At 38.7% G+C, this 26,211-nt stretch overlaps 1 protein-coding gene across 2 annotated transcripts in view; it reads right to left on the bottom strand.

The window, feature by feature from the left end:
- Window positions 1–23,899, bottom strand: part of LTBP1 (latent transforming growth factor beta binding protein 1) — a 224,820-nt gene extending 200,921 nt beyond the window's left edge. The window contains exons 1-2 of one of the 2 annotated variants that reach the window (XM_026695526.2): window positions 22,865–23,899; window positions 19,807–19,877 (exon numbers count right to left, since the gene is read on the bottom strand). In XM_026695526.2, the coding sequence (XP_026551311.2) occupies window positions 19,807–19,877; window positions 22,865–23,331 (538 nt within the window). In that variant the 5' untranslated portion in view covers window positions 23,332–23,899. The remainder of the gene's footprint in view (window positions 1–19,806; window positions 19,878–22,864) is intronic. The other variant, XM_026695525.2, reaches the window with a different exon arrangement.
- Window positions 23,900–26,211: the final 2,312 nt, after the last annotated feature.

Raw genomic sequence — 26,211 nt, forward strand, 5'->3', positions numbered from 1 at the left:
TGCAATGACGACACCATCAAAGCAAACCTCTTTAACACATTCTTTGGCTCAGTATTTGTAAACTGCAATGGATCAAGCCCAGTACTTCCTAGTCGAACCACAGAAAACTACAATGATCTAATACATATCGATTTTACAGAAGACATTGTTGAAAAAGCACTGCACAATCTAAAACCATCCCTATCTATTGGATCAGATGGAATATGTGCCTACTTCTTAAAAAAAGCTATCCACTGCCATAGCCGAACCTCTAAGCATAATCTTTGAAAAATCTTTCAGGACCAGCTCCTTGCCTAACCTATGGTCACAAGCCATGGTCATCCCCATCTTCAAAAAGAAAGACCCCAGCCTAGTTGAAAATTATAGACCAATCTCCTTATGCTGCGTCACCTGTAAAGTCATGGAATCAATTATTAACCAATCCATTATCCTCCACTTAGAGACAAACAACCTAGTCTCCAATAAACAATTTGGTTTCAGAAAAAAACTAGCCTGTAATCTGCAACTCTTACACTGCAAAAACATATGGACTACACAACTCGATCAGGGCAAAGCAAGAGATGCAATCTACATAGACTTCTGTAAAGCCTTTGATTCAGTGGTACACGACAAAATACTACTAAAACTAAAATCTTATGGTATCTCTGGACACCTGCATAACTGGAAAGAAGCATTCCTGTCAAACAAACAACAAATGGTCAAAATTGGGAGCGTCCTATCAAATTCTGTACCTGTCAACAGTGGTGTCCCCAAAGACAGTGTTTTAGGACCAACTCTCTTCATACTCTACCCTAAATGATCTCTGTGATCATATTAAGAGCAACTGCGTTCTCTTCGCTGATGATGTAAAGCTATCCAACACCATAGACAATGCTACTACTCTCCAAAAAGACATTGACTATGTATCAGAAGGGTCAATCAAATGGCAACTTCAAATCTCAACAAATAAATGCTCTGTCTTACATATTGGCAGAAAAAAATCAGAAAATAAAATACAAGCTAAATAGTCAAGACCTTGTTGATGATCCAAACTTTATCAAGGACCTTGGAGTACTTATCTCAAATGATCTAAGTGCCAGAGCCCACTGTAACTACATAGCCAAAAAGGCATTAAGAGTTGTTAATCTAATCCTATGTAGCTTCTTCTCTGGTAATATCACACTATTAACCAGAGCATGCAAAACATTTGCTAGACCTATACTTGAATACAGCTCATCAGTCTGGAACCCATATCATGTATCTGATATTAACACAGTTGAAAAAGTCCAGAAATATTTCACAAGAAGAGTTTCCGCTCCTCTACTCATTGCAGAATACCTTATGCCACCAGACTTGAAACTCTAGACCTAGAAAACCTAGAACTACGCCGCCTCCGGTCCGATCTAAATATAGTATATAAAATCATACATTGCAATGTCCTACCTGCAAATGAATACTTCAGCTTCAATCATAACAATACAAGAGCACACAATAGATACAAACTCAAAGGTTAACTGCACCAAACTTGACTGCAGAAAATACGACTTCAGCAACAGAGTGGTCAATGTTTGGAATACTCTAACTGACTCTGCGGTTTCTTCCCCAAACCCCCAAAACTTTAACCTTAGACTGTCTACTATTGACCTCACCTCTTCCTAAGAGGCCTGTAGGGGGCGTGCAAAAGCGCACCAATCGTGCCTACCATCCCTGTCGTATTGTTTTTTTATTTTTCTTATAAGTATTTATCTCATGTATTCAAAACTAAATTTAGTCTTATATCTGTATCTTGTAAGCGATTGACAAATCAAATAAATGCTAAATTATACTCAGTGAATGAGGTTCAGTGGGAATGGGCTCTGTCTCTACTGTCCCATAAGAACGAAATCCTCCTGAATTTTAGAGACATTATATGCAAGGAATGAAGCATAGAATCCTACTGCTATTGCAGAGGTGAGAGATGGTATGAAGGCTGGGAAAATAATGTAAGGGAGAGTAGATCTAAACAATCAAGAAACAGAAGGCAAGTCCATTGGCAGCTCATGTCATAAACAGCAACTCAATCCAGGTGGAATTCATAGAGACTCTGTTTTATGAAACTCACTAGAGGTGGAAATCTTGAAGCTTCCAGGATTCTGTATTTACCTTAGTCGAAGTTTTTTTTTTCCTCTCCCCAAACTTGGCAACTTTAAGATGTGTGGACTTAGTATTTGCCTTAGTATAGACTCAGCAGACTGGCTGGGAGTTGAAGTTCACATATCTTAAAGTTGCCAAGTATGAAAAACACAACTCTATTAAATATTCATGACTAAAATACATGTTGCTCTTATTTCCTTGGCCTTGCCTTGCCCAGATGCATGGGGCTTGAAACCTGCCATCAGGTTTCCCACAATTTTCTTTAAATCCAAAAAATTTAATATCAAATTAAGATGCAGTATGCTGTTTATTGCATCTTCCAAAAAGCCCCAATGCAACTTCACACAAAGCCCCCAAAACAGCACAAGTAAATAACAATTGCAGAATTAGGGGAAAACACAACCAATTAAACTTTATTAACCTTTTTAACTCTTAACCTTTTGTTAAGCTTTCCTCTGTTGTTCCAAATAATTTTGCCTCCCTAGATTCCTACCTTACCTGACCTCATTTTTATGTTAATATTCTAAATTAAAACATAAAAAGCTGAGATGCTGCAAGGCAAAAGGCATCAGGCTTTGGCATTATCTTATTTTATAAAAATCCTAACATGTTCCCATTAGAGAGCCCATAGCTTTCTTAAGAGTGGTTTTGCCTCCTCAGGAAAAAAACAAGATAAACTGGGAGAGGCAGATAACATCTTACTTGCCTAGAGGAAATGAAAAGAATAACATCAACTGTTTGGCCTCAGGTAAAGGGGTATTTTGTAACTAATTGTGGTCATGTGAGAGCATGTTGTAGAACTCCAGCAACATGCTTTCAAAATTCCAAGTGTGGCCAAACTGTTTCCTATCCCCAAAGTACAGCATTTGGAGGAAATTACTTATGCTAGCGAAATACATCAGGGTATTCAGTTCTCTCTGAAAAATTTCCAGCATTGTACTCCATGGTCACTGATGATCATTTCACAAGTTAACTTATCTGCCAAATGACCAGTATGGGGATTGTCTCAGTTTTCTTACAAAATAGAATAAAATTCTTTATTGGCCGAGTGTGATTGGACACAGAAGGAATTTATCTCTGTGCAGATGCTGTCTGTGTACATACTAGCAACGAGTGATCAATCATGATCATAATAATCATAAAATACATTCATCATAAATCATAAGATACAACACTTAGTGATAGTCATAGGATACTAAATAAGCAGTCAACATGAATCATAAGATACAGAAAAGTTATAGTCATAGGCTAAGGAAATACAGTAGGCAATAGGAAAGATGAGAAGGATAGCAATAGCAGTTGTACTTAGACTTATATACCCCTTCACAATGCTTTACAATCCTCTCTAAGTGGTTTACAGAGTCAGCATATTGTCCATAACAATTTGGGTCCTCATTTTACTGACCTTGAAGGATGGAAGGCTGAGTCAACCTTGAGCCTGTGAGACCCGAAATGCAAAACTGCTGGCAGCCAGCAGTCAGCAGAAGTAACCTGCAATAATGTATTCTACCAATTGCATCACCACGGCTCCTCAGTAATACAGTCCTACTAGGTAATTTGACATTCCAGGGCATAGAACAGTGTTGTGGAAATTAGTCGTTTAGCAGAGTGATGGTCTGGGGAAAAAACTGTCCTTGTATCTAATTGTTTTGGCGTGCAATGCCCTGTAGCGTCATCTTGAGGGAAGAAGTTGAAACAGTTTATGACCAGGATATGTGGGGCGTGTTGATATTTTCACAAAGGCTGTAATTTTTGTTTTTGTTTTTTTAATTATTGCAGTAGTTGTGATATTCAAGATGCACTTGTGGAATGAATAAGATGGACCACTGTTAAATCAGATCTTCTTTCTCCTTATGATAGGGCTTCTCTCTCTTCAGTGAAACAACTTTACATTAGAGATATGAGAAAAAGAAGAAAGTACATAATTGTAAAGCAACAATTGAATAAATGAACTTTACATTAAACCCAGGGCTGATACAAGCAGTTTTCTACTCAGTGCTGCTAAACAATCTGCTGGTTCTGATTTGGGCTCAATGGCCTTAGTGAGCTGGGAAAATGGTTCTATGTTATCCCATGGTTATATTTCTACCCAAACAAAAGACCCCAGCTAATTTCTTCCATACTGCTGTCAAGAATGCCATATCCAGGCGGTTATCAAAAATAAGGTTTGATAAGAGCAACTGACTAGTTTATGTGGCTTTTACCCTAGGTCAAGCTAAGCATGCAGAATCTACTAAATTAGTTGCGACACTCTCACTCTCACCCCCAGACCTAACTCCCAATTTAGGGCTGACAGAAACATGTCAATGGAACCTAATTTGTATAATGCCTGCTGATACATTTCTTGTGATTACAAATTATTATTTCTAGAAAGTAATTTGAAAGTTCTTTCATGATAAAACAAAGAAGGATGCAGTGCCAGTTAATATTCGTTAGAAATCAAGGTATACAAGTTTATAAGCAACTTGCAGACAGGGAGGCAAGTTCTCTAATGAAATAAAGCAGCTGTCAATGAATAGAACTTTCCACATTTAGAAAACTGAACTCAGACAAAAGTGATCCATTTGCATTAAGCTTACATTCTTTAGACAGATCTATCCTTAAGTAAATCCCAAGGAAGGGGATTGTACTCCTTCACTTCTGAAAAAAAATAATGGGAATTATCAAAAGATACTGAGGAGAGAAGAAAGGAAGCTACTTTGCCTGGCATCCTGTTTATCATTCATAGGCTGCATACACATGCATGGCACACAATATTTTCTTTCTCACTGCAATATTTTCCACGAGCAGGAACAACTAAACTAGGGGATTATTTAAAAAAACCTAATGTTATCTAAATGAAGATTCTAGCTTTCTCTTCTCAAACAAGCAAAAAAGTGTAAATTTGATTTCCAAATTTCTTCAGTATAAGAAATGCAACCAACTAAGATTCCCAATTCAGAGGAAAACTTCAGGCTTTGTGAATGATAAAACAGAGCTTACCCTAAGTTTAATTGGCCATGTTTATTTATTTGATTTTTAACTCCCCTTTTTATTTTATAAATAACTTAAGGCAGCAAACATATTAATACTCCCCTTCCTCCTGTTTGCCCCAGAACAATGCTGTCACTATGTAACTTGTGGCTCCTTAGGAATTGGGCAGCACACCCTTGAAGATTAAAGCAGTTATGCATGGCCTCCTGAAGAACTGTAAATCACAGCTGTTGCTCTCAGTGGCATTCGGATGCCTCAGTGGCATTCGGATGGTATATGGGTGATTCCAAAGAGTTATGCTAGCTTAAAAACATCAGTGAACCTATCCTGTTATGCACATTACAAAACAGTTAACATAGCCATTGGTATCTTACGGTTCCCCAATATCCCTTAGCAGTCAAAGTTCTCAGTTACAAAACAAGCATCGAGCTTCTATGCCCCAGAATGAGATCTGAATCCTTTCATGCATGGGAAGGAATGCAATAACACAGAATTATGCTACATCTTAAAAACAATACTTTATACCTTAAAATTACACCCGACACAGGTTTCAGCTCAAATAGGAAACTATTTCTAAACTGTAACCAAATGCATGGATTAGTACAGCTCAAATTTGAGTTTATCTATGCATAGAATTTAACAAGTTACTTAAACCAGAATAGCTTCTTAGTAATACAAATCAAGCTTATTATAATGTATGACATTATTCAGCAATTTGTATTATGTTAACATGACCCATGCTTAACTGGTCACAACAAATTAAGGGTAAGATAATTTATATGAATTTTTAAATCCCTGGTTTATTCATTTGAATTATAATCCTTTCATGGTCTTTCTTGTACTTATTTCAATGTTTTATTTAATGAGTTCAATCAAAAAGAGTGTTCTACCAGTAGCCTAAATAAAACTAATCTTGCAAAAAAAATTAAAGGTAGAAATAAATAAATTGGTTTAATAAATTAAATATTTGATAGAGGTGTTTGAAAAATAAGATTATAGCTAATGTTGGTTAGGTAAAGATTCTGTGGAAGATATCAAGCTGAAAATCCATTTTTCCCCATAACTGTCCTGGACACGTTTGGAAGAATAGATATAGTACAAACTTACCCACAACGTGTTAGATCAGGGGTCTCAAACTCGCGGCCCGTGAGCCAATTGTGGCCCGCAGGACGATATCCTGTGGCCCCCACCATGATATGAAAGTACAATATTAGTGCGGCCCGCAGGGGGAATGGACCTCTGAAGGAAGTCCCACCCGCGGTTCCTCGTCGTGGCTTTTTCTCCACCCTGAACTTTAACAAGTCCAAGTACAGGTCCAGACTTACTGATGATCATCTTCAAGCCATACTGAGGGTCTCAAGTGCCTCCTCTCTCAAGCCAAATGTGGCTCAGATATGTGAGAGGAAGCGTTGTCAAGTCTTTGGCAGCAAGGAGTAAGCTGGAGAAGCCATGTTCTGAGGAACTGTTCATGATCTTCATTCAATGTTCCATTCATGTGTTCAGGACAGTTCATGTATTGGAGAAATCATTAACTGTTGATGACATTTGAGGATATTTTTTTAACAACGTTTTTTGTGGAATCCCTCATGCGGCCCAGCCTCAACCTGACTCTGCCTCCAGCGGCCCCCAGGTAAATTGAGTTTGAGACCCCTGTGTTAGATTAAATAGCATGCAACAGCTTCACAGGATGATACATGGTCCCAGAGATTGTTCTACAAATAAAAGTAAAGTTTATATTCCAAGCAATGTCATTAATGACCCACCACAAGAATCATTAATCTATATTTTTAATGGAGGAGAAAGGAGATGAAAAAAATCTACTTAATGCAATATAATTATTATTTTAAATTTGTTATGGCTGGTACTTCTGCAGACACCGGATGGGTCACAATATCCAAGGAAACCGTAAAAACATAAAACAGCATAGACAGCCAGACTAGAGCCCACAGTCAACCTAATCAACACACTAACCACAGCTGGATCTTCAAGGCTTTCTGGATCCCAGTGAGAGTGGGCCCCACTTGAATCTTGGGATGGAGAGAAATTATGTTTCAGAGGGGAGGGGCCACAGATAGGCTTCCTTGGCCCCATAAGATGACAACATGTAAGAGAGGGGCCTGGAGCAAGAACATACCACTTGGGCAGAAACAATAATCTATGATCTGTCGAACAATCGAGCCCTATACCCTAGAGGGCCTTTATGGTGACAATCAACTCCTTGAACTGTACCTGAAAGCCAACTGGCAGCCAATGTTGCATGTTTCGTTCACAATGGAAATACCTAGACATAATGTAAAGTGATCATTACTGTTCATGCCACTGAATTTTGAACTAGCTATAGCTTCTAGAGCTGTTCTTCAAGAGCATCCCTGTGTAGAGCGCATTGCAATGTTCCAGCCAGGAGGTGACCAGACCATGAATAAAACTATCTGAACAATCTATATGAAGGTGATAACTAAGTTCTGAAAAAGGTAACCAAATTGTGGAAATACACTTAACAGTAAGTTCAAATCAATGTATGGACTGATTTTCTAATTTCCAACCATATTTTTGAAAGTTCCCCTGAGTATGCAGCATTCCATTCTCTACAACGTCCTGTTTGTTACCTACTGCATAGAACTCCCACATTCCTCTGGTTCTTCTTTACCTTAAGTTTTCATCGCTTTCCATTTCTGCTTTCAAACCAGAATTTCTTTCACTCGTCACCATAATAAATCTTTGATTTTTGGTTTCTTCTGCCATATTTCCTTCAGTTCGTGAGACTAAGCCATCTTTGGCTGCACAATCTTTTCATTTATCTCTCCCCACTACAAACATTAAGGATTAGATAAATGAATGACTTCTGCACAAACACAGACTTACAGCTCTCATATGATAACAATTTGCTATCTGTCAATACAGTTTTCTGTATTTTGGCACTGTATTTGGGAGGGAGGAGCTCTTCTACAATTCTTGGCAGCACCAGAGGGTTAAATATGCAGGGCTATGTTTTTCTATAGAGACTATGACTTTATCATATTTGTGAAAGCACTGGGAATTCAAATAAAAGTGTGTGTCATTACTGGAATTCTTGGTTGGTCCATTTAAAAACATCTGATGCATTCCTGTAGTGACATCTACAGTTGTGTAAACATGACCTCTAGAAATAAAGCAGAAGCCATGCCTTCTCCTTGCCAGTCTAAATCCTGCACTCCAATCAAACTTTAAATTGTAGCTTTGAGCAACATAAACAGCACTATATTCTTGGCTCTTTGTAATTTGTTAGCTAAATGAAATTGCTATCTAAGCTGCTATACATGTAGTATTCTGGAATGTTTCTGGTACCTAATAACTGAGTTTACTAGGCTGGATACTAAAAGTGATCTCATGTTCCTATCATGCAACAGTTTTTTTCAGTTAATGTTTGCATTCTTCACATCATTGTGTAAACCTATCACATTTGCAGTGAATTACATTAAGGCAGAGCAGAATAATTTAGGACTCACCAATTATTGGGTCCTGCAAATCCAGACAGTTGATAAACAGAAAAAAAGATTGTTGGGTCTGGTGAATTATCCTATATCACTAGAAGCTACATTTGGCCAGATGGGTTATAATTTATGCAGACTTGTATTTGCACTAAGTTTCTAACAATGAATCAATAAAAGCATCTCCCTTCTATCCTTGAGAGGTAAACTCTGTGAAGCAGCCAGCTTGATTTTGTTTCTACTTTTAAAAAGTATATATTTTTTTATTTTAGTATTTATTTGATTTGTCAATCGCTTACAAGATTCAGGTATAAGAATAAATATAGTTTTGAATACATGAGATAGATACTTATAAGAAAAATAAAAAACAATAGGACAGGGACAGTGGGCACAATTGGTGTGCTTATGCACACTACAGACCTCTTAGGAAAGGGCGTGAGGTCAATAGAAGACAGCCTAAGCTCAAAGTTTTTGGGGTTTGGGGAAGAAACCACAGAGTCAGGTAGAGTATTCCAGACATTGACCACTCTGTTGCTGAAGTCGTATTTTTTGCAGTCAAGTTTGGCGCGGTTAACCTTGAGTTTGTATCTATTGTGTGCTCTTGTATTGTTATGATTGAAGCTGAAGCATTCTTTTGCAGGTAGGACATTGCAATGTATGATTTTATATACTATATTTAGATCGGACTGGAGGCGGCGTAGTTCTAGGTTTTCTTGGTCTAGAATTTCAAGTCTGGTGGCATAAGGTATTCTGCAATGAGTAGAGAAGCACTCTTCTTGTGAAATATTTCTGGACTTTTTAAATTGTGTTAATATCTGATACATGATATGGCTTCCAGACTGATGAGCTGTATTCAAGTATAGGTCTAGCAAATGTTTTACATGCTCTAGTTCAAACTACATGTTTTCAAAACCATACTACCATATTAGCCAGCTGTTGCATTTCAACTTGGTTCACTCAGTTCAGGCTGGCCTCTCCATTGTCTCCATCCAGAAATATTTTAAAATACCACCAGTATTGCAGAAACTGTAAACTGAAATATGGGATATACCAGGACAGCAATGGGAAACAATAAACACCTCTTCACAGTCTTGTTAAAAAAAATCAAATGAGCATGAAAAACATCGAAGTTCCAATATCCATTCATCTGATTTGTAAAGCTGATCAACTCCACAGTGTCTCTGGACAGCTTATACCCAGAGAAACAATCCAAAAACAACAGCCGAAGAGAAACAACAATACACATCCAAGAGAGCAATAAAACATTCAACCTAATGTACAGGGCCCCATTAAAGACCCACCACCCACCTAGCTCAAAGCCTTGGAGAAAAGCCATATTTTTAAAGATACTTGGTGTTACACAAAACTAATAAAAGCTGTTGCAGAGTTTTGCATATTATGGTGCAAAATCTGCCCAAGACTACTCTAATCATGATAGAAAATTACAGAGGGACAAGGTTACTCCAACATCTCCCTGCAGTAGTGGAAAGCAAATCTATGGTGACAGAAGCAATTAACAGAGTTGGAAGTGACCTTGTACTGTGGGTCATCTAGTCCAACCCCACCCCATAAGCAGGAGACCCTACACCATTTCTGACAAATGGCAAACCAATCTCTTCTTAAAAGCCTCTAGTGATGAATCTCCCACAACTTCCGAACGCAAGCTATTCCATTGCTTGATTGTTCTCACTGTCAGAAAAATTGTTTTGATTTCTAGGTTGACTCTCTCCTTGATCAGTTTCCATCCATTATTCCTTGTCTGGCCTCCAGGTGCCTTGGAAAATAGCCGGACTCCTTCCTCTCTGTGGCAGATGCTCAAATATTGGAACATTGCTATCATGTCTCCCCTGGTCCTTCTCTTCACTAAGACTAGCCATGCCCAGTTCCTGTAATCGTTCTTCATATGTTTTAGTCTCTAGTATTATCAATTAGTCCCCTAATAATTCTGGTTGCTCTTCTCTGCACTTTTGGCTTTTGCACTGACTTTTTTGCCTGCTGCCACACACTACTGGCTCATATTTAGCTGGTTGTCCACTAAGACTCCAAGATCCCTCTCACAGTTACTGCTATTAAGCTTGATTTCACCCATCTATATGTGTACTTTTGGTTTTTCTTGCCTAAGTTTAAGACTTTACTTTTCTCTACATTGAATTCTATTTTGTTAGATAGGGCCCAGTGTTCAAGTCTGTCAATGTTAGCTAGGACCCAGTGTTCTAGTCTATCAATATATGAGAGCTTACCATGACACTCACATCAGTGACTACTGAAAGCAGTGTGCATTTCCATATAATCAGAACTAAAATGCAGCGATAGATTAAACAGATTAAAAACCTCTAAAATATCAGGAGAGGAAAGTGGAAATTAGTTTACTCACAAGCCTAAGTTTTAGACTTGCAAAGACGTGGCATAAAATTTCCATTGTTGTAGTCAGCAACTACATTGCTTCTTCTCTTTCCCCAAACTACCAAAGAAAATAGAACTTCAGTCAATTTTGTATCGACTATAGGAATATTATCAAAAACAGGAGTATTCTATCAGAATTGGTAAAATCCAGTGGACCACTATGTCATGGCAAAGACCTGCAGGAAGCACTCACCCTTTGCTACCTAGCAGCTATCCAACTTTCTCCAAACCTGGTAGCCCTACCAGAAATATCTAAACAGAATTCAGACCGGAATTTCCATTGCTAAGCAAGATGGCTATTAAGTGAATCAAAACCCATTTTACAACCTAAATTTTTGACATGATTGTTAAGCGAATCACTGGAAATGTGAAATGAATCCCACCATTGTTAAGCAAACCTGGCTTTCCCCATTGACTTTGCTTTTTGAAAGCCATCTGGCAAGGTTGCAAATAGCAATCATGTGATTCTGGGACGCTGCAACGATGGTGAATATATAGGCGAATATATAGGTAAAATGGCTGAGCAAATACAAACGTACTTTTCAAACGGACAGCTACAACTGCCAAAACATCTTAGGGAGATATTTATGCGAGCAAGATTTAAACAGCTTGACACAATGGTCAGATAGGGGAGATTCCATTCTATACCCTACAATGCATGTCTCTGCATTTGTGGAGCGGCAGAGGTAGAAAATCTGGTTTACATCCTATTTGATTGTTGCCTGTATAAGAGGGTGAGAGATGGATACCTTGGTCTATATACCTATTGGGATCCCCATATCAAAACAACTTACCTTATGTGCGGCCAGAATCTGAAAATAACATTTAACATAGCACAGTACTTAAGCAAAATGGTTCGGTTGAGATCTGCATATGTGGGACTGATTGGGTATATTGTAGGGGGTGACACCAAAATATAATTTTGTCATGTTTTATCTGAAATTATTGTATTTTATCCAATTTCATTTTAAATTGCTTTTATCAAATTTTAGTAATAATTTCTTTCTGGAACTCCGTACTTTGATATGGATGGCCCAAGGGCTAATCAATCAATCAACCAGTTGCCAAGCAACCAAAATTTAATCACGTGACCATGGTGATGTTGTATCAGATATAAGTCGTCCCTCCCCCCCAGCACTGTTGTGACTTCAGTTAGTAAACGAACGGTTGTAAGCTGAGGATTACCTGCAAGTTCTTATGGGAACTGCTAAGCACAGTGAATTTGTTCTTCACATTAACAGGACAGGCCCTTCTACATCATTAATGAACACATAAAATTTACACGACAATAAACTCTCCTCCGTTATTATTAGACTGCCAATTATATTCTAAAATGGGCGCTCTCTTGAAATCAGTTCAGAAAAATATATACAGCTTCTTTCTGAATGGCATTTTGCCAAAAATCTAAGGAGATGTGCATTTTATTTTGGGTTTTTCTTCAGCATGCTAATCCTTAAACTGATCAACCGCTATAATCTGATTTGGCTATCTCTTTTTTGGTTTGTTTGTTTGCTTTTTACTTTGTGGCAAGTTTTTTTAAAGGTTTAGTTAATCTTGAATGAGTTGTCTTCAGTGCTTCATGCCAAGGCATAAGATGTAATACAAATGTTTTCATCTTTCTCGAGATATGTATCTGGAGCCAAAGCTACTTGTCTCCATGTCTTTAGAAACAGGAACACACAAGAAGAAGTTAGGTGATGAGATGCTTTGAATAAACAGAAAACAGAAGGCTGCTGGAAAGGAGAGAAAGAAACGAAGAGAGAGATTGCTGAAACATACAGCTTCCATAATAGGTACTCTGTCTCAGTAACTTCAGGCTTAAAGCATAACCTACAACTGCAGGGAAAAAGAGCCACATTTAGAAAAGGAATGAGCAGGAATTCACAGGGATGAAGAAACCAGGCTACAAAACCAGAGTTCTACAATCTTCCATCTTCTCTCTACGAATACCAATTCATAGTTTTCAATTATTGGCATGTTACCTATACTTTTCAATTAGTCCTCGGTTTAAAACAGTTCATTTAGCGACCGTTCAAAGTTACAACAGCACTGAAAAAATTGACCTATGACCACTGCAGCATCCCCATAGTTTTCTGGTTTATATTTTGATCTGTATTTATGACAGTTGCAGTGTCCTGGAATCATGTGAGCCCTTTTTGCAACCTTCTGACAAGCAAAGTCAATGGGAAAACCAATGGGGAAACAACGATGTGTTTAATTTAGGAAATGCAGTGATTCACTTAACAAATATAGCAAGAAAAGTCATAAAATGGGGCAAAACTCACTTAACAAATTTTTTACTGAACAACATAAATTTTTGGCTCCATTGTGGGTCATTTGTTGAGAACTACCTGTATACAGAATTTAAGATAATCATTTATTTTCAGACCAAATCTGGGAAACTCTACTAGCCAGAGATTTGTACTTCCAAGAGACATTAGCATAATCAGTAGAGCTGAAGGTCTCTATTTTCCTTTTCATATGACAAATCCTTGCAATGATAATTATGAAGGCTCAACATAGTGCTTGCAGGCCTCATCTCCCCTTCTTAGGCCTCCAAGCTCCTCCCCATATGTTAGCATTCATAACACATTTATTTTCTAGCAAATGTGTGTTTTGTGACTAACCACATCTTCAGGGGCAAACATTTTATGAACTGGCACAGTTCTCACCATAACAGATACTTGGTGTTCGGCATCTAGAGCCTGTTAGTCTACATTATATTTCAGAGCCTCTGAACCAGGGGTGGGATACGACAGGGTTAACTGCCGTTTTGGGATTTATGTGCTTCCCTGCATGCTGTGAGCCGCGCGCCTGTAAATCGTCATCGTCATGCTGCGTGCAGAGAAGCAGCCTTTGAAACAGCCCTCTTTTCTTGCTTTTCTAACTGCAGCTGTGCCTCGTTCGGCAGCTGAAGTTGAAAAATCAGGAAATAAAGATCAGGTAAGAGCCCAGGTGCACGGGTGGGCAAAAACATCAGCAGACATAGAACCGGTTCTATGTCTGCTGCTCTTCAGAGCTACCAGTTCTACAGAGGTGGACAGAACCGGTAGAAACCCACCCCTGCTCTAAACCAGTGTTTCTCAACCTCAAACAGCTTTAAGATGTTGGCTGGGGGATTCCGGGAGTGGACGTTCACACATGTTAAAGTTGTTGAGATTGAAAAATGCTGTGGTAAACTATAGCAACCTAGCATATGTAGTCCCATGTAGAGTCATGACTGTGTCCCATCTGCAACACAGTCCCTTAAATCTCGAAACCTTCAGTACTTAGATCCAAGCCTGGATACAATCTGATCCAAAGAATTTCCAGAATGCTCTTTATCTACCAAATATCCCTGGCTCCTCCATTATTGAGATGGGATTGCCAGAGTTCCACAGGTGTCTGTACCAGTAATACTAAATCTAATATTAAAATACTAATTTTACCTTACCCCCTCTTATATGATTAATGTAATCATTTCAATCATTCAGTCATTTCATCATCTCTTCTATCTCTCTGCAATCAGCATCTGCTTGGAACTGAAAGATACTTCTTTTGCATTTCTGTTATACAATGTGTCAATCCTTTTAGGCTGCACTCCCTAGAAAATAAAAACTGAATAAACTCTCTCTCTGTGTGTGTGTGTGTGTGTGTGTGTGTGTGTGTGTGTGTGTGTTATTGTTGTTTCTGACAGGATCCATATCTCATGATGATACAAGCAGAGAACCCTCAAAATTCTCTCAAAATTCCAACTGTGTCCATTGATTAAAGAGGCTGATTCTACAGTTCATGTTTATGTGGAATGGATTAGCTCACAGTTACCCTTATTAGCATTAGAGAGTTTCCATTCTATTACCAAGGACATGTTTCAGTCATGTGGAAAGTTTCCAGGCTGTTGAAAGAATCATGTGACCATGGCTATATATTATAGCAGCATGAAGAACTCAAAACACAAAGGATGTTTTTAATAGCTTCTGCATTATAAAGATAAAATGTGGGCTGCCTTCTCATTTGACCAACACCTCATATATGGAGCATATATACAGTTCCTGTTCCTCATCAGGACTCAGTGCTTACTGCTTAAGGTCCAATGTTTGCATTACATTTGAAGTGTCAGAGTCATTTTCATGTGGTCAGTAATTCTTAAGAATGCACAGCCACAAGGAATTTGCCACATCCTGGAGAAGTTTATCTTTCCAATGGGTCTTTAAAATATGGTGAACAGCAGATCTTATTTAAAAAAAACCTCACCACATGAAAATGATAAAGAAACTTTAAGTCATGGTGATGTCAGAATCTAGAGGCCCAACCAGTTCATTTTTCCCCACATACAAGCATCATGCATGAGAGGCATACTGGTCCTATCCACCCAGAGTCACTGGCAGTCAGGCAGCATATACAGTATATTTAATATATTATCAGATATAGAGACCGAATTTGATATTTTTGTCCATTTGCTGAGTCCTTTCCAAGCTGCCTTATGAAATTGACTGATGGTGATTTTTGTCCATGTTGTTGGTGTTCAAGTAGTGCTCCAGTTTGTATTCAGAAATCCCACAATGTTTTAATCTGCTCATTTTTTACTACTTTTTCAAGTCTTTCATTACTGGCACATGATAATTTTTCAGTTGTTGCAGTGAATGATTTTTGCCTTTGTGTTATGCCTTTGTTTATAATCAGTTTGCACAATCTTCTGCATGAGTTGAGTATATAATCTACTATTTCATCTTATTTTTTTTGCATAATCTGTACTCTGAATTATTTGATTTTTTTTTCCAGTTCTGGCTTTAGATTGCATTTGTTCAAATAGATTGCTCTTGAGCAGCCAAAATCAAGCCTTCAGGGTTTTTTTTTAACGTTCCAGTTTTTAGCCATTTTCAGATTTTATCCTTATCCATTTTCCTTTCAACCTTGTGCAGAAATTGACCGTGTAATGTTTTTCCTTCCTAGTATTCTGTCTGTGTTATATTATTTTGATATTCATTTCTGTTTCCTACACATTCAGTTAACTCCCATGTTTAACTTGTATCAGTGGTCATTTTTGACTGTCTTACAAAGCCAGCCAATGCATGCTTTTCTTCTTCAACAGTTTATTTGACTTGAAGTAAACATCTGCTCTTTTGTTTCAGAAGAGGTATTATTTATCAATATCACTATAGGGATTCTCCACCACATCTCTACCAGTTTGACATCTGTAAATAGGTCAAATGCTTGCACTTATTAAATGCATCTAATATTAAAGATAAAGCCAGTAGGCAGAGCTGCAATATTCTTTTCCCAATATTGAACTTGTCTATGCAGGGGAATGCATCCCTGGAGTGAAGATTCCAGATTGTCACATAATGTATAGATTGGCAATCTAACATTTGACAAAGGCACTAAGCTGCCATCCTCCTTTTTCAGTGCCTAGAACTGGGGTGTCAAACTCGTACCCCATGGGCGAGAAGCATCATGCTTTGAACATGCCAACCCCCTTTTAGCAAATGGGGAAAGTTGTGATACGTCACATGATGACAATGTGACGCCGTGAGTTTGATACCCCTGGCCTAGAAGGAAAACTCCAACTCATCCAGTTATTATTCTGAGTGAACTTTGGTGCTAATAGAATTAATAGAAACAAGCTAATATGAAGCAAGGTAGTTTATTTACTTACCATATTTTAGTGCTATCATATTTCCCATGTTCTCTGGAAAATACGCTATTAAAATCAAAACCTATCACAACCACTCACTAAAACAACGTAATAAATGAAAACAAATAAAACCATATCAGCAATAGCACTAAAGCTAATGTAAATAGGCGTCCAATGAACAGATATTAACATACGCATATTAGAAAATCTCCAAACACAAAAAAAAATGGTAGAAAGAAGTTTCATACTAGTAGTTAAACAATGCATAAACTAACACAAAGCATTAATGAGCTTTTGTAGCTGTAGGGAGAAGGGATCACTACCAGTTAACTAAGTTGCTTCATTTCTTAAGAGGAAGGAAGAATGATCCATTAAGGCATGCCCTGGGAGATGAAAGCTTCCAACATGAACCTCAACATGGATCTTAAGGAATGCATATCAAAATGCAAATGCACTGTTGTAATAACATATGCTTCATCAACAGATGCTCAAACCCATAAAGCCATTGCTTTGTTGCACATTAAAGGCAGATTATTTTCGATCTGGGATGGGAATGTACTAGTTTACAGTGTGTCCCCAATAAAGCATTGCTCCTTCTGTATGCATGCTGGGAGACAGACATTCTAGTCAGGAATGCATTGTATGTGTTTCTATATGTAAATGTGGAATGAAACAGAAGCATTTATTACTGACTTTGTAAAATCAAGGTCTTTGCAGGACATCTGCAAGCCAGACTGATGGAAACAATTTCAGCAGTAGGAACAAAGGAAACAGCATCCTATGAAGACAAGGTGCGCCAGAGCCAATTAACTTTTTCCCACCTGTCACCATTTTCCTCTGTATGATCCATATATCCAATATTTAACTGAAAAGATGAATCATTCATTAATGTATTAATATAATTAATATGTTAATAAATATTAATTGATAGGATTTTGGAAAGAGGAAAGGAGGTCATTAATTTCACTGGCATGGGAAATGCCAGTTCTTTCTTCTCTGTAATTTTTTTTTAATTTTTCAATTGATGTTTGAAAATACTAGCCAACTTTTCGATAACATACTGCATAAATACCATGCTTGTGTGAAAAGCATAAAAACATTAATTTTCAATTCAGTGAGATATACATGGGTCTGACTCCAGTGCTGGAAAAAATGAACGAATTTGTACTAAAATTAGAAGCCAGATCCTGGGGGGGGTTGTCACAAGGGTTATATTAAGGTTTGCTCACAAAAGCCATCTGTAAATATCATTTCATTTCACTAAAACATTAAAATTAAAAGTCTTCCCAATAAGAACACAGGGAGTCTGTGTACTTATTCCTTTGACACCTGTATATATTGGAATCATTCAAGGAAATTGCTTTATGGATCTTTCCAGAGATAGCTGAAAGTAGCCACAGAAAATGATATATTAAGAATGTAAAACTGACTCTCAGCAATTATTTTATCTTTTCTTCTATAATGGTGTACAATTTGGATGTTTTTCCTAACTATACTCGGTACACCCTCTCCTTTATTTCATACAATTGCAAAATTTGTGTACCAGGAGTTCCATAATGTAATCCAGATCCATTATAGGTCCAGCCAGAGTCTGAACTAAGGTTTTCTTCACTGATACTCAGTAGATGTCTTGCTGGGTGGATAAAAAATTCTGGAACACAAACTGCGTCAAATTCAAAACACTTAATTTTGAGTTCAGAATGCCCTGTCCCAGGCTGCTTTAATAGTTTTGGAAGTATTCCAAGCTCAGAACACCTGTTTTGAATGTGAAATAATATGTTTGGAACGTGAAACACGTTCAGAATAATCAAAACAGCCTATTCCATGTTTGAAACTGTTTTTTTTTCCTCATTTAAGATAAGGTGTTTCAAATTCAGAAAGGTTTTAATTCATGAGTATCCATGAGGTGGCAAATGAAGCATGTATGCAATGACATGATAGCACAAGTACCATGGCTGCATATTGCATCAGCATGCATAAATGCAACATTTGCTGATGATGTCATGAAGTGCGTATCTTTTTAACTGCACTCTGACTGCAGTCTGACACATGTTCCGCTATTCAGGTTCAAAATGTTTTGCATGTTATTGTTTCTTGCTGTCTCAAAATCTGAAATGTAAAGAAAAGACTCAATAAACCAAACTTTCCACTCGAGTCCTTTTGCTGAAAGGTATCAGTTTGTATCAGTTCTACCATTATGGATTTATTGGGAGGACTGAAAAGAGGGTGTTGAATTCACATATTTCCAGAGATTTCCTTAGAAAGCTGAACTTGCTATATCTTAATATAGTTTTGTTTTGGATCGCTCACTTGATGATGATAAGGTGAATGAAGAGCTACCTGCCCCTTACCTCCGGCAATGGTTGTGGCAATATAATATGTGCTGAGGAAGAAACTTTACTTTTCACATCCCAGGTCAAAAAACAAACTGCTACCTCTCTTGGCTTTCATGCAGGACAGGCCAAACAGACTCTCATCCCACATCTGCTACACAGAAGTTCAGTAGAGAAATCTCTGACTGCAAAATGTTTTAACAGCTTACAGTTGCAGATGGTTCTGCAAAATATCTGCTTTTTGTTCAGGAGCAGTCAAACTCAAGAGAAGAAGCCATTCCTATTTTGGACCCCAGTGACTTGGAGAGTGGGGAGGAATTAAAAGCAGGATGAGATGAGTTCACCACCAAAAAGACCCTGCTTCATTTGGAGGAAGTTACGAACATCTGAGCCAGAAGTAGGAAGTCACTTAAATGTCATTAAGGGCGTAGAGATCTACGTGCAAACTGATCCAATATCCTGAATTCTCATTTTCTTTGAAAATGAGAGTTTAAAATATTAAGTATAAAAACCATTGGGGCTGTCATGCTGTGACAAATAATCCTGTCAAATCCCAAAGGAAAGGAGTATGTGTGTTTCTTAATGCATTTCTTAGCACAAATGCATTTTGGAACCTCGTAAAGAAGTCTCCCAGATTTGTATAATTCATAAAGGGTGCATTATTTTAATTGCAGTAGGAGAGGTGGCAAAAATAAATAAGTAAACAAAAACAAACAAACAAATAAAATCTAAATAGGTCTGAATACAAAGCTAGGCCACTAGCATGATCAATTTCTAGTGACAAGTATCTGAGGGAGACTTCAACTGATTGCATACTGCAGGACTTTGCAAGGACCAGGAACTATTTTTATATTTAGGAGAGGACAGGCCTTTGTTTCGTGTTTAAAAGCTTATGGCTACTTACGTTTGGTGCACCTCTGGGACCCAGGAACTTTGCTCCAGCCATGACAGCATTGCCCACCACAGACATTCACCCTGCAAAAAAAAAAAAAAACAGGAGAGGAAAGGATCAACCACCAGGTGCAGATGTCTGCCCATAAATTCTACTGCATTTCAATAGCTCGCTATTTTTCTCTCCTAGGGGACACTTTCAAAGCAGGGGGAAGGAGGGGGAAGGAGCTAAAAAAGCCAGCTAGAACTATAACAAGAGACTGAAAGGGGAAAAAAAATAGGGGGGAGAGGTTGGGCTGACACTTTGGTGGAATGCTAGGGGTAGGCAGGAGGGGTTGGGGGATTTCAGGCTTGAAGGAAAGTAATTATAAGTGTTCCAAATAAGAATAGATTCTTCAGTACTTAGAAGGCAATAGGTCTTTCCTGACTGTCTGTGAGAGGGCTTTCTTTTTTCCTCTGTGGTTACCTCACTTTCATTGTATGTGACCTAGAGGCACATCTCTCTTGGCTGCGTAAGCATGAAAAGGAGTAGAGGCATCCAAATGCCTCAGCTGTTTACATTCTCACCACCTTCTCTAAGATTAAGGTCCCAAAGCTGAAGGTCTTTGACCACAGTGGGATGGATGCAGGTCTCTAGCTCAATTTACCTCCCACAAGCCAAAGGAAAAAGGAAGCCAAAATTAATAAATTAAATTAAAACTGGGACCAAATTGGCTAGTCTACCTCATGCCAGGTAAGAAACCCGAGAAATCAATATCATGAGGCAGTTTTAGGGGCATCATTAAAGGCCAGCTGAGGCCAAACATTTAATATTATGTTTTTACAAACCTTATGGATAATTTTTGGCTTTTCTGCGTTGAGGTAGCAGATGGGCCATATCTTCAATGGGTTCCATCAATGAAAGTTTGATTACTTGTCCAAGTTTAATAATTATTTCTGCCATCTTTTGTTGCAGGTACAAGCTATGCTTCCACAATCTTAAATGGAATGCTCTTGCGAATGCCATATATTGTAAAATAGTGGGTGACTTAAAGCATGTCTGAATTTTTCCCTCAAAAATGTAATCAGTGATCATTATAAATGGTATTAATAGTAAGGTTCCCAAAACGCTGAATATGATATTTAAACCATTACATTTTTTAAAGAAATAAGAGTGATATACAAATTCAAACAAAATATTATTTTTAACACAAAGACTTTCAAAACATATTGAAGAGGTGTGCTAATTTATAAGAGGCATTCCCTGTTTTTCCCACATTATAACATGCTTCTACTAAAATAAGCTCAGTATGATTTTGTCATCTAAAAGTAAAGTTGACTTTTTCCCTTTAAAACTATGGTTGATTACTGCAAAGAATAAAGATATGTAATCATAGTAATTACTTAAAATATAATCAAGCAAAACTTTAACTGGACCATTACTATATTTGAATCCATGATCTGAATGACTTAGACAAGTGCTTCTTAAAGTGTAGTCCTAGGGCTCCAAGACCATCCCAGACATTAACTAAATCAAAATGATTTGCCAACCTATATTGAAAAATACCACAATATTACAACCCCATCGAACAATAGTAAAAAAAAAAGTAGCAGCAGTGAATGAATCAATGTTAACTTTCAATACAGTGATTAATATACTTCATACAAACAAAAGCTCTTTGAGGTCCTCCATAATTTTTGAAGAGAAAAGAGTTTAAGAAACACTGTGTTAGAATATTGCTTTAAAGAAGAACCTGTTTTCTTTTATAACATTCTTAAACTAACCATATGAGCTGGGTTTACACATCATATGAAACTAGCTTACCACTTTTTAGTCTATATTATAGATAGTCCTCAATTGATTATCATAACTGAGCCTGGAAGTTGTAAGTTGTTGCAGTCATAAGTTGAGGTGCCACATGATTGCATTTGAAATTCTGACCATTTTGTATAATGGTAGTTAAGTAAACAGGAGGTTGTTAAATGAATTCATTTCCCCAATGGGCTTTTTTGCCGGAAACCAGAAATAAATGCAAGAAACCCACAAAACATATTGCAAATCGTGGTCACCTGATACAAGATGCTGCAAATGGCTGTAAAGGTGAGCCAGTTCTCAAACACCCAAAGTGTGATCACATCACCACAGGAGTTTATGCGGCCATCATAACTCCAAAAACAGGTTGTAAATAGATCTGGGGAGGTCTGTTGTAACTTCAAATGGTTGTTAAGTGACAAATGATAAGTAGAGGATATCTGTATTTGTATAAACTACGTAACCACCAAGCCCTTTTTTAAATTTGACATCCTCATGTGCATCAAGCATAGCGTTGACAAAAAATCCACTTTTTTACCCAAGTAAGGAGTGGGCATTTATGTGAACAATCAGCCAGGAATATCTCCAGTTTAACATGCTCCTTTACAAAAACCATGAACTCAAAAAGACCTATATACACCATGTCTTTAAATTCTTCTTTCTTCGTTTCTCTAGCTACAGTTCATTTATGTGAAAGCCAAAACTTTTGAAGGGAGATTCTGGTCCTGCTCCTTTTCAGTGTTTCACACTGTCCTTTAAACTACACTCAAAGAAGCTTTTTCCTAACTTGCTATTTTCCAGATGTTTCTAGACCTTAACTCCTAGAATTCACCCAAACGCTGGCTGGTGATTCTGGCGTTGCTGTTTCACTCCATCTGGAGAACACCCGGCTTTGGAAGTGAATCTTAAATAAGAGGACCCAACATGATGCTGTCCAGAGATATTATGCTACCACTTTCACAGTTCCTAATCACCTCACCCTCTGTTGGGTCATTCTGTTTGGGAATTCCAGGAGCTGCGCTCTGGAAGGCAACGGAGAAAGGAAAACTGGGAAGAAAGAAGAGGGGGAGGGGAAAGGTCCCAAAATTGGGGAATAGAACGGCATTGTGGGAAACCCTAAGCGGTGTGAACATCATGCCTCGGATTACGGGTCCGCCAGTCCACAGGCATGCGCGCTCTTAAGTGGCCGGGATGGGGGGGTCGGGGGTGGGTGGGAAGACACTCTCAAATGGCGAGAGCACCTTGACTTGGCGGGAAAGCCCCGTCGTTGTCTCCTTACCCTTGCAGCTGCCGCAGATGGGCTTTAGGGTGGATCTTAGCGCCGGAGGTGCCGTTGCTGTGGCGCTGCTGGGTCTTGGAGCGCAAGACGATTTTTCCAGCTTTGGCGAAGGAGGAAGAAGAGGAGGAGGAGGCTGCCGTGTGGATGCCGGCAGGTTTGTGTTGAAGGCGCACGGTGGGACCCAAGCGGAGCTGCACGCCAGGATTGCCCGGTTTGCTCATCCGGCGAGTTCGCTCCAAGGTGCTGCTGCTGCTGCTGCTGCTGCTGCGCCGAGAGTTACCGTAAGGGGTATCCACCAGCTCCAGGTTGAACAGGCGCTGCTGCCTTCCGCTCAGCCGGCGGCTGTGAGACGCTCCCGGCTGCAGCATGTAGGTGACCCTCCTCACATTCGCCTTTTCGGAAGCGTCCAGCGTCGGGCACCAAAAGGCAGAGGCGCAGAGCAGGAAAGCCCACCTGATCCAAGCCATCTCCTCCAATTCCAGGGGGGCTTCTGCTACCGCCAGGCAAATAATACCCCACCAACTTTCGGCGCAGACAAAAGAAACGCACGGAGTCCCTTTGGTGCTTTGCAATTTCACCCCGACCCACCCACCCACCCCTTCACCCCCTCCGCTCGCGTTTGCTCGGAAAGTGCGGCTCCTTTCACCCACCCGCCTCCCAAAATAAAAGTGCTTTAGATGATCCGGCGCCTCATCCACCGCCTTCCCGCGTTGCCTTTGCAGCGGGCGAGGCAAGCAAGTTCAGTCAAAAAGTTTCTGCACCGAATAAGAAGAATGCATCGTTAGGCGAGGGAGCTCGAGAAAGATAGCTTGGAAGCCAGCAGAAGGGGCTGGTTTTCTACTTCAGGGCTTTTCCTTTCTCGGGAGAAACCAAAAAAAAAAAAGACAAACCAGCCAGGCTAAGGAAGCTGGTCGTACGCCTAGGTAAGAACTAACCTTTTTAAGGCAGTTCAGACTGGCGTGGCGGGTGGGGGGGGAACCACTCTTTTAAAAGTTTCTCTGGCTGTGTGGCTCCCCTTGAGTGTCGGATCTGTACAACCAATCCCAGATAGCCGTGACGTCAGGCAAGCCGTTCCTAATTGGGAAAACTATAAAAGGGGCCGGAGCTCCAAAGTCACAACCCAGTTTCAAAAACAGAATGAATGCACATCTGCCAGCCTTCCTTTACCTCCGCGATGGCAAGACCGAAGACCTCGGCTGATAGACTTACCTAGCGGTATTTTTATGCATCCCGCTGATAGGTGTTGCATTTTCCTAACTGCTAGCTAACTGTACCGGCAATAGGAAGTTACAAAGGAGCTTCCCTTATCAGTGATAGGGAATTTTCTTCAATGTTGCCCCTTGTTCCTGCTATCCTTGTCTGGTTCCCAGGCTGTGTTTTAAGCATCTTTTTTCTGGTCTGTTTTGTGTCACCAGCAAAACCTCAAGCTATCCACTACTGACTTCACCCCATTCCTAAGAGGTCTATAAGAGGTGTGCATTAGTGCACCATGGTGCCTCCAGTCCCTGCCCTATTGTCCCCTTTTATTTGTATTTCTTGTATTCTTACTCATGTTTATACTTATACCTATTATCTTGTAAGAGACTGACAAATCAAATAAATAAATAAAATAAAATAAAATAAAAATAAATATTCTGGGTGGCAGCTGTCTTGGTTATCATTTCAAGAGCTGGGTCTGCAAAGAATGGCTTCTGAAAAAAGGTTCCTCTGCCATCCATAAAAATTGATGCCACCATAACATTATTTGTCCTTAAGTTAACACAAGATTCTTTGGTGTTGCTGTCAAGAAGGGATCTGAAAAGTCCTAGTGTTTAAAACATATAAAATCAGCTACATGCAAAAGGCTGATTTTCACGTGGAACTCCAAAAGTTTTTCCCTGAATGTCACTCTGCTAAACAAATAATTCCCTCAACACTGTCAAACTATTTACTAAGTCTGCATTACTATTACTATTAATTCTCCCATTCTTCCTTTCACCCATCTCCTCCCACTTATGACTATATGACCGTAACCTTGTTGCTTGTATCCTAACAATTTTTATTGACTGTTTCCTGGTATGATTTGATTGCTTATTGTTCCCTGTGACTATTATTAGGTGTTGTACCTTATGATTCTTGACAAATGTATCTTTTCTTTTATGTGCACTGAGAGCATTTGCACCGACAAATTCCTTGTGTGTCCAATCACACTTGGCCAATAAAGAATTCTATTCTATTCTATTCTTAGTAGATAGCTTGGCCTTCTCTGACAGGAAGTATCCAGATGTGTGAGATTACAAACCCCATTATGCCCTGCCTGCATACTCACTGGGTACAATGGAAGCAGTAATGCAATGGTGGGCTCCAAGATGGTGAATGGTGGCTATATCTAGCCTATTCTGATTTAGTTAAATAAAACAGAAAGAGGAATGAGTATTTGCTATGTCTGCTGCCTTGAGTTATTTATTAAATAATAATAATGAAGGCGAGTTTGAAAAAAGGGTTTTTTAATTATTTTATTCAGGCAGTGGGGAAACCATTTGGTAAATGTGGAAAGATCCCTGGCAATCTTCACAGAAGTTCAATGTGGGGAAGTTAACACATGTGTATGGTGTGAATAGATTGCTATGACTAAAAATAATGCAGACTAGAGCTTTACAAACACCAATACTGGCAGGGAAAGTCACTTGAATACAAAGTGAGACCAAACCTCACTCCTTACTACCACTGATGATGTTACTATTTTGGGTAATGAAACATCTGCAAGAAAACAATGAAGCTCAGCGAGCACCAAGAACTGTCATTTCAACCGTGAGCTACAAATATTTGCCTTTATCAAACTACATCCTGTCATCGGTTTCCTTCACATTGAAAAGTAAGCCACAGAAGCCAAATGGAAGCCAGTGTGTTATTATTCACAGTTCTCCATGACTTAGACTCAAACCTGAAACTTCACTGAGACCAGCTTCCTGCTAAAGCAGAAAATCTATTCCCACAGCATCCCAGATAGATGCAGATAATTATTCTTAAACTTCTGTTATAAACGAACATTAATCTGAGGCAGCCTATTCCATTGTCAAATAGCTCATATAGCTGGACATTTAGTAAAAATTCTGTCTTGAAATTTAAACCTGTTGGATCAAGTATTTTCCCTGTAATTAAATAGCATCCATATATTTTTCTTATTGATTATATTACTTTATTAAAAGAACCATGTTTTAGTTTTTATATTTTGTTAGCTTTTAGAATTGTAACTATTTTAGGATCCTTTGGGAAGAAAAGTGTGTTATAAAAACACATATTTGACAATTATGTGTCATTATATTTAAGACCAAAAATAATGGTAATCATACAGGGTAAGTCTGTGC

The sequence above is a fragment of the Pseudonaja textilis genome, chromosome 1 (assembly GCF_049901715.1).
Source record: "Pseudonaja textilis isolate UNSWEBS1 chromosome 1, rPseTex1.2, whole genome shotgun sequence".
NCBI lineage: Eukaryota > Metazoa > Chordata > Lepidosauria > Squamata > Elapidae > Pseudonaja > Pseudonaja textilis.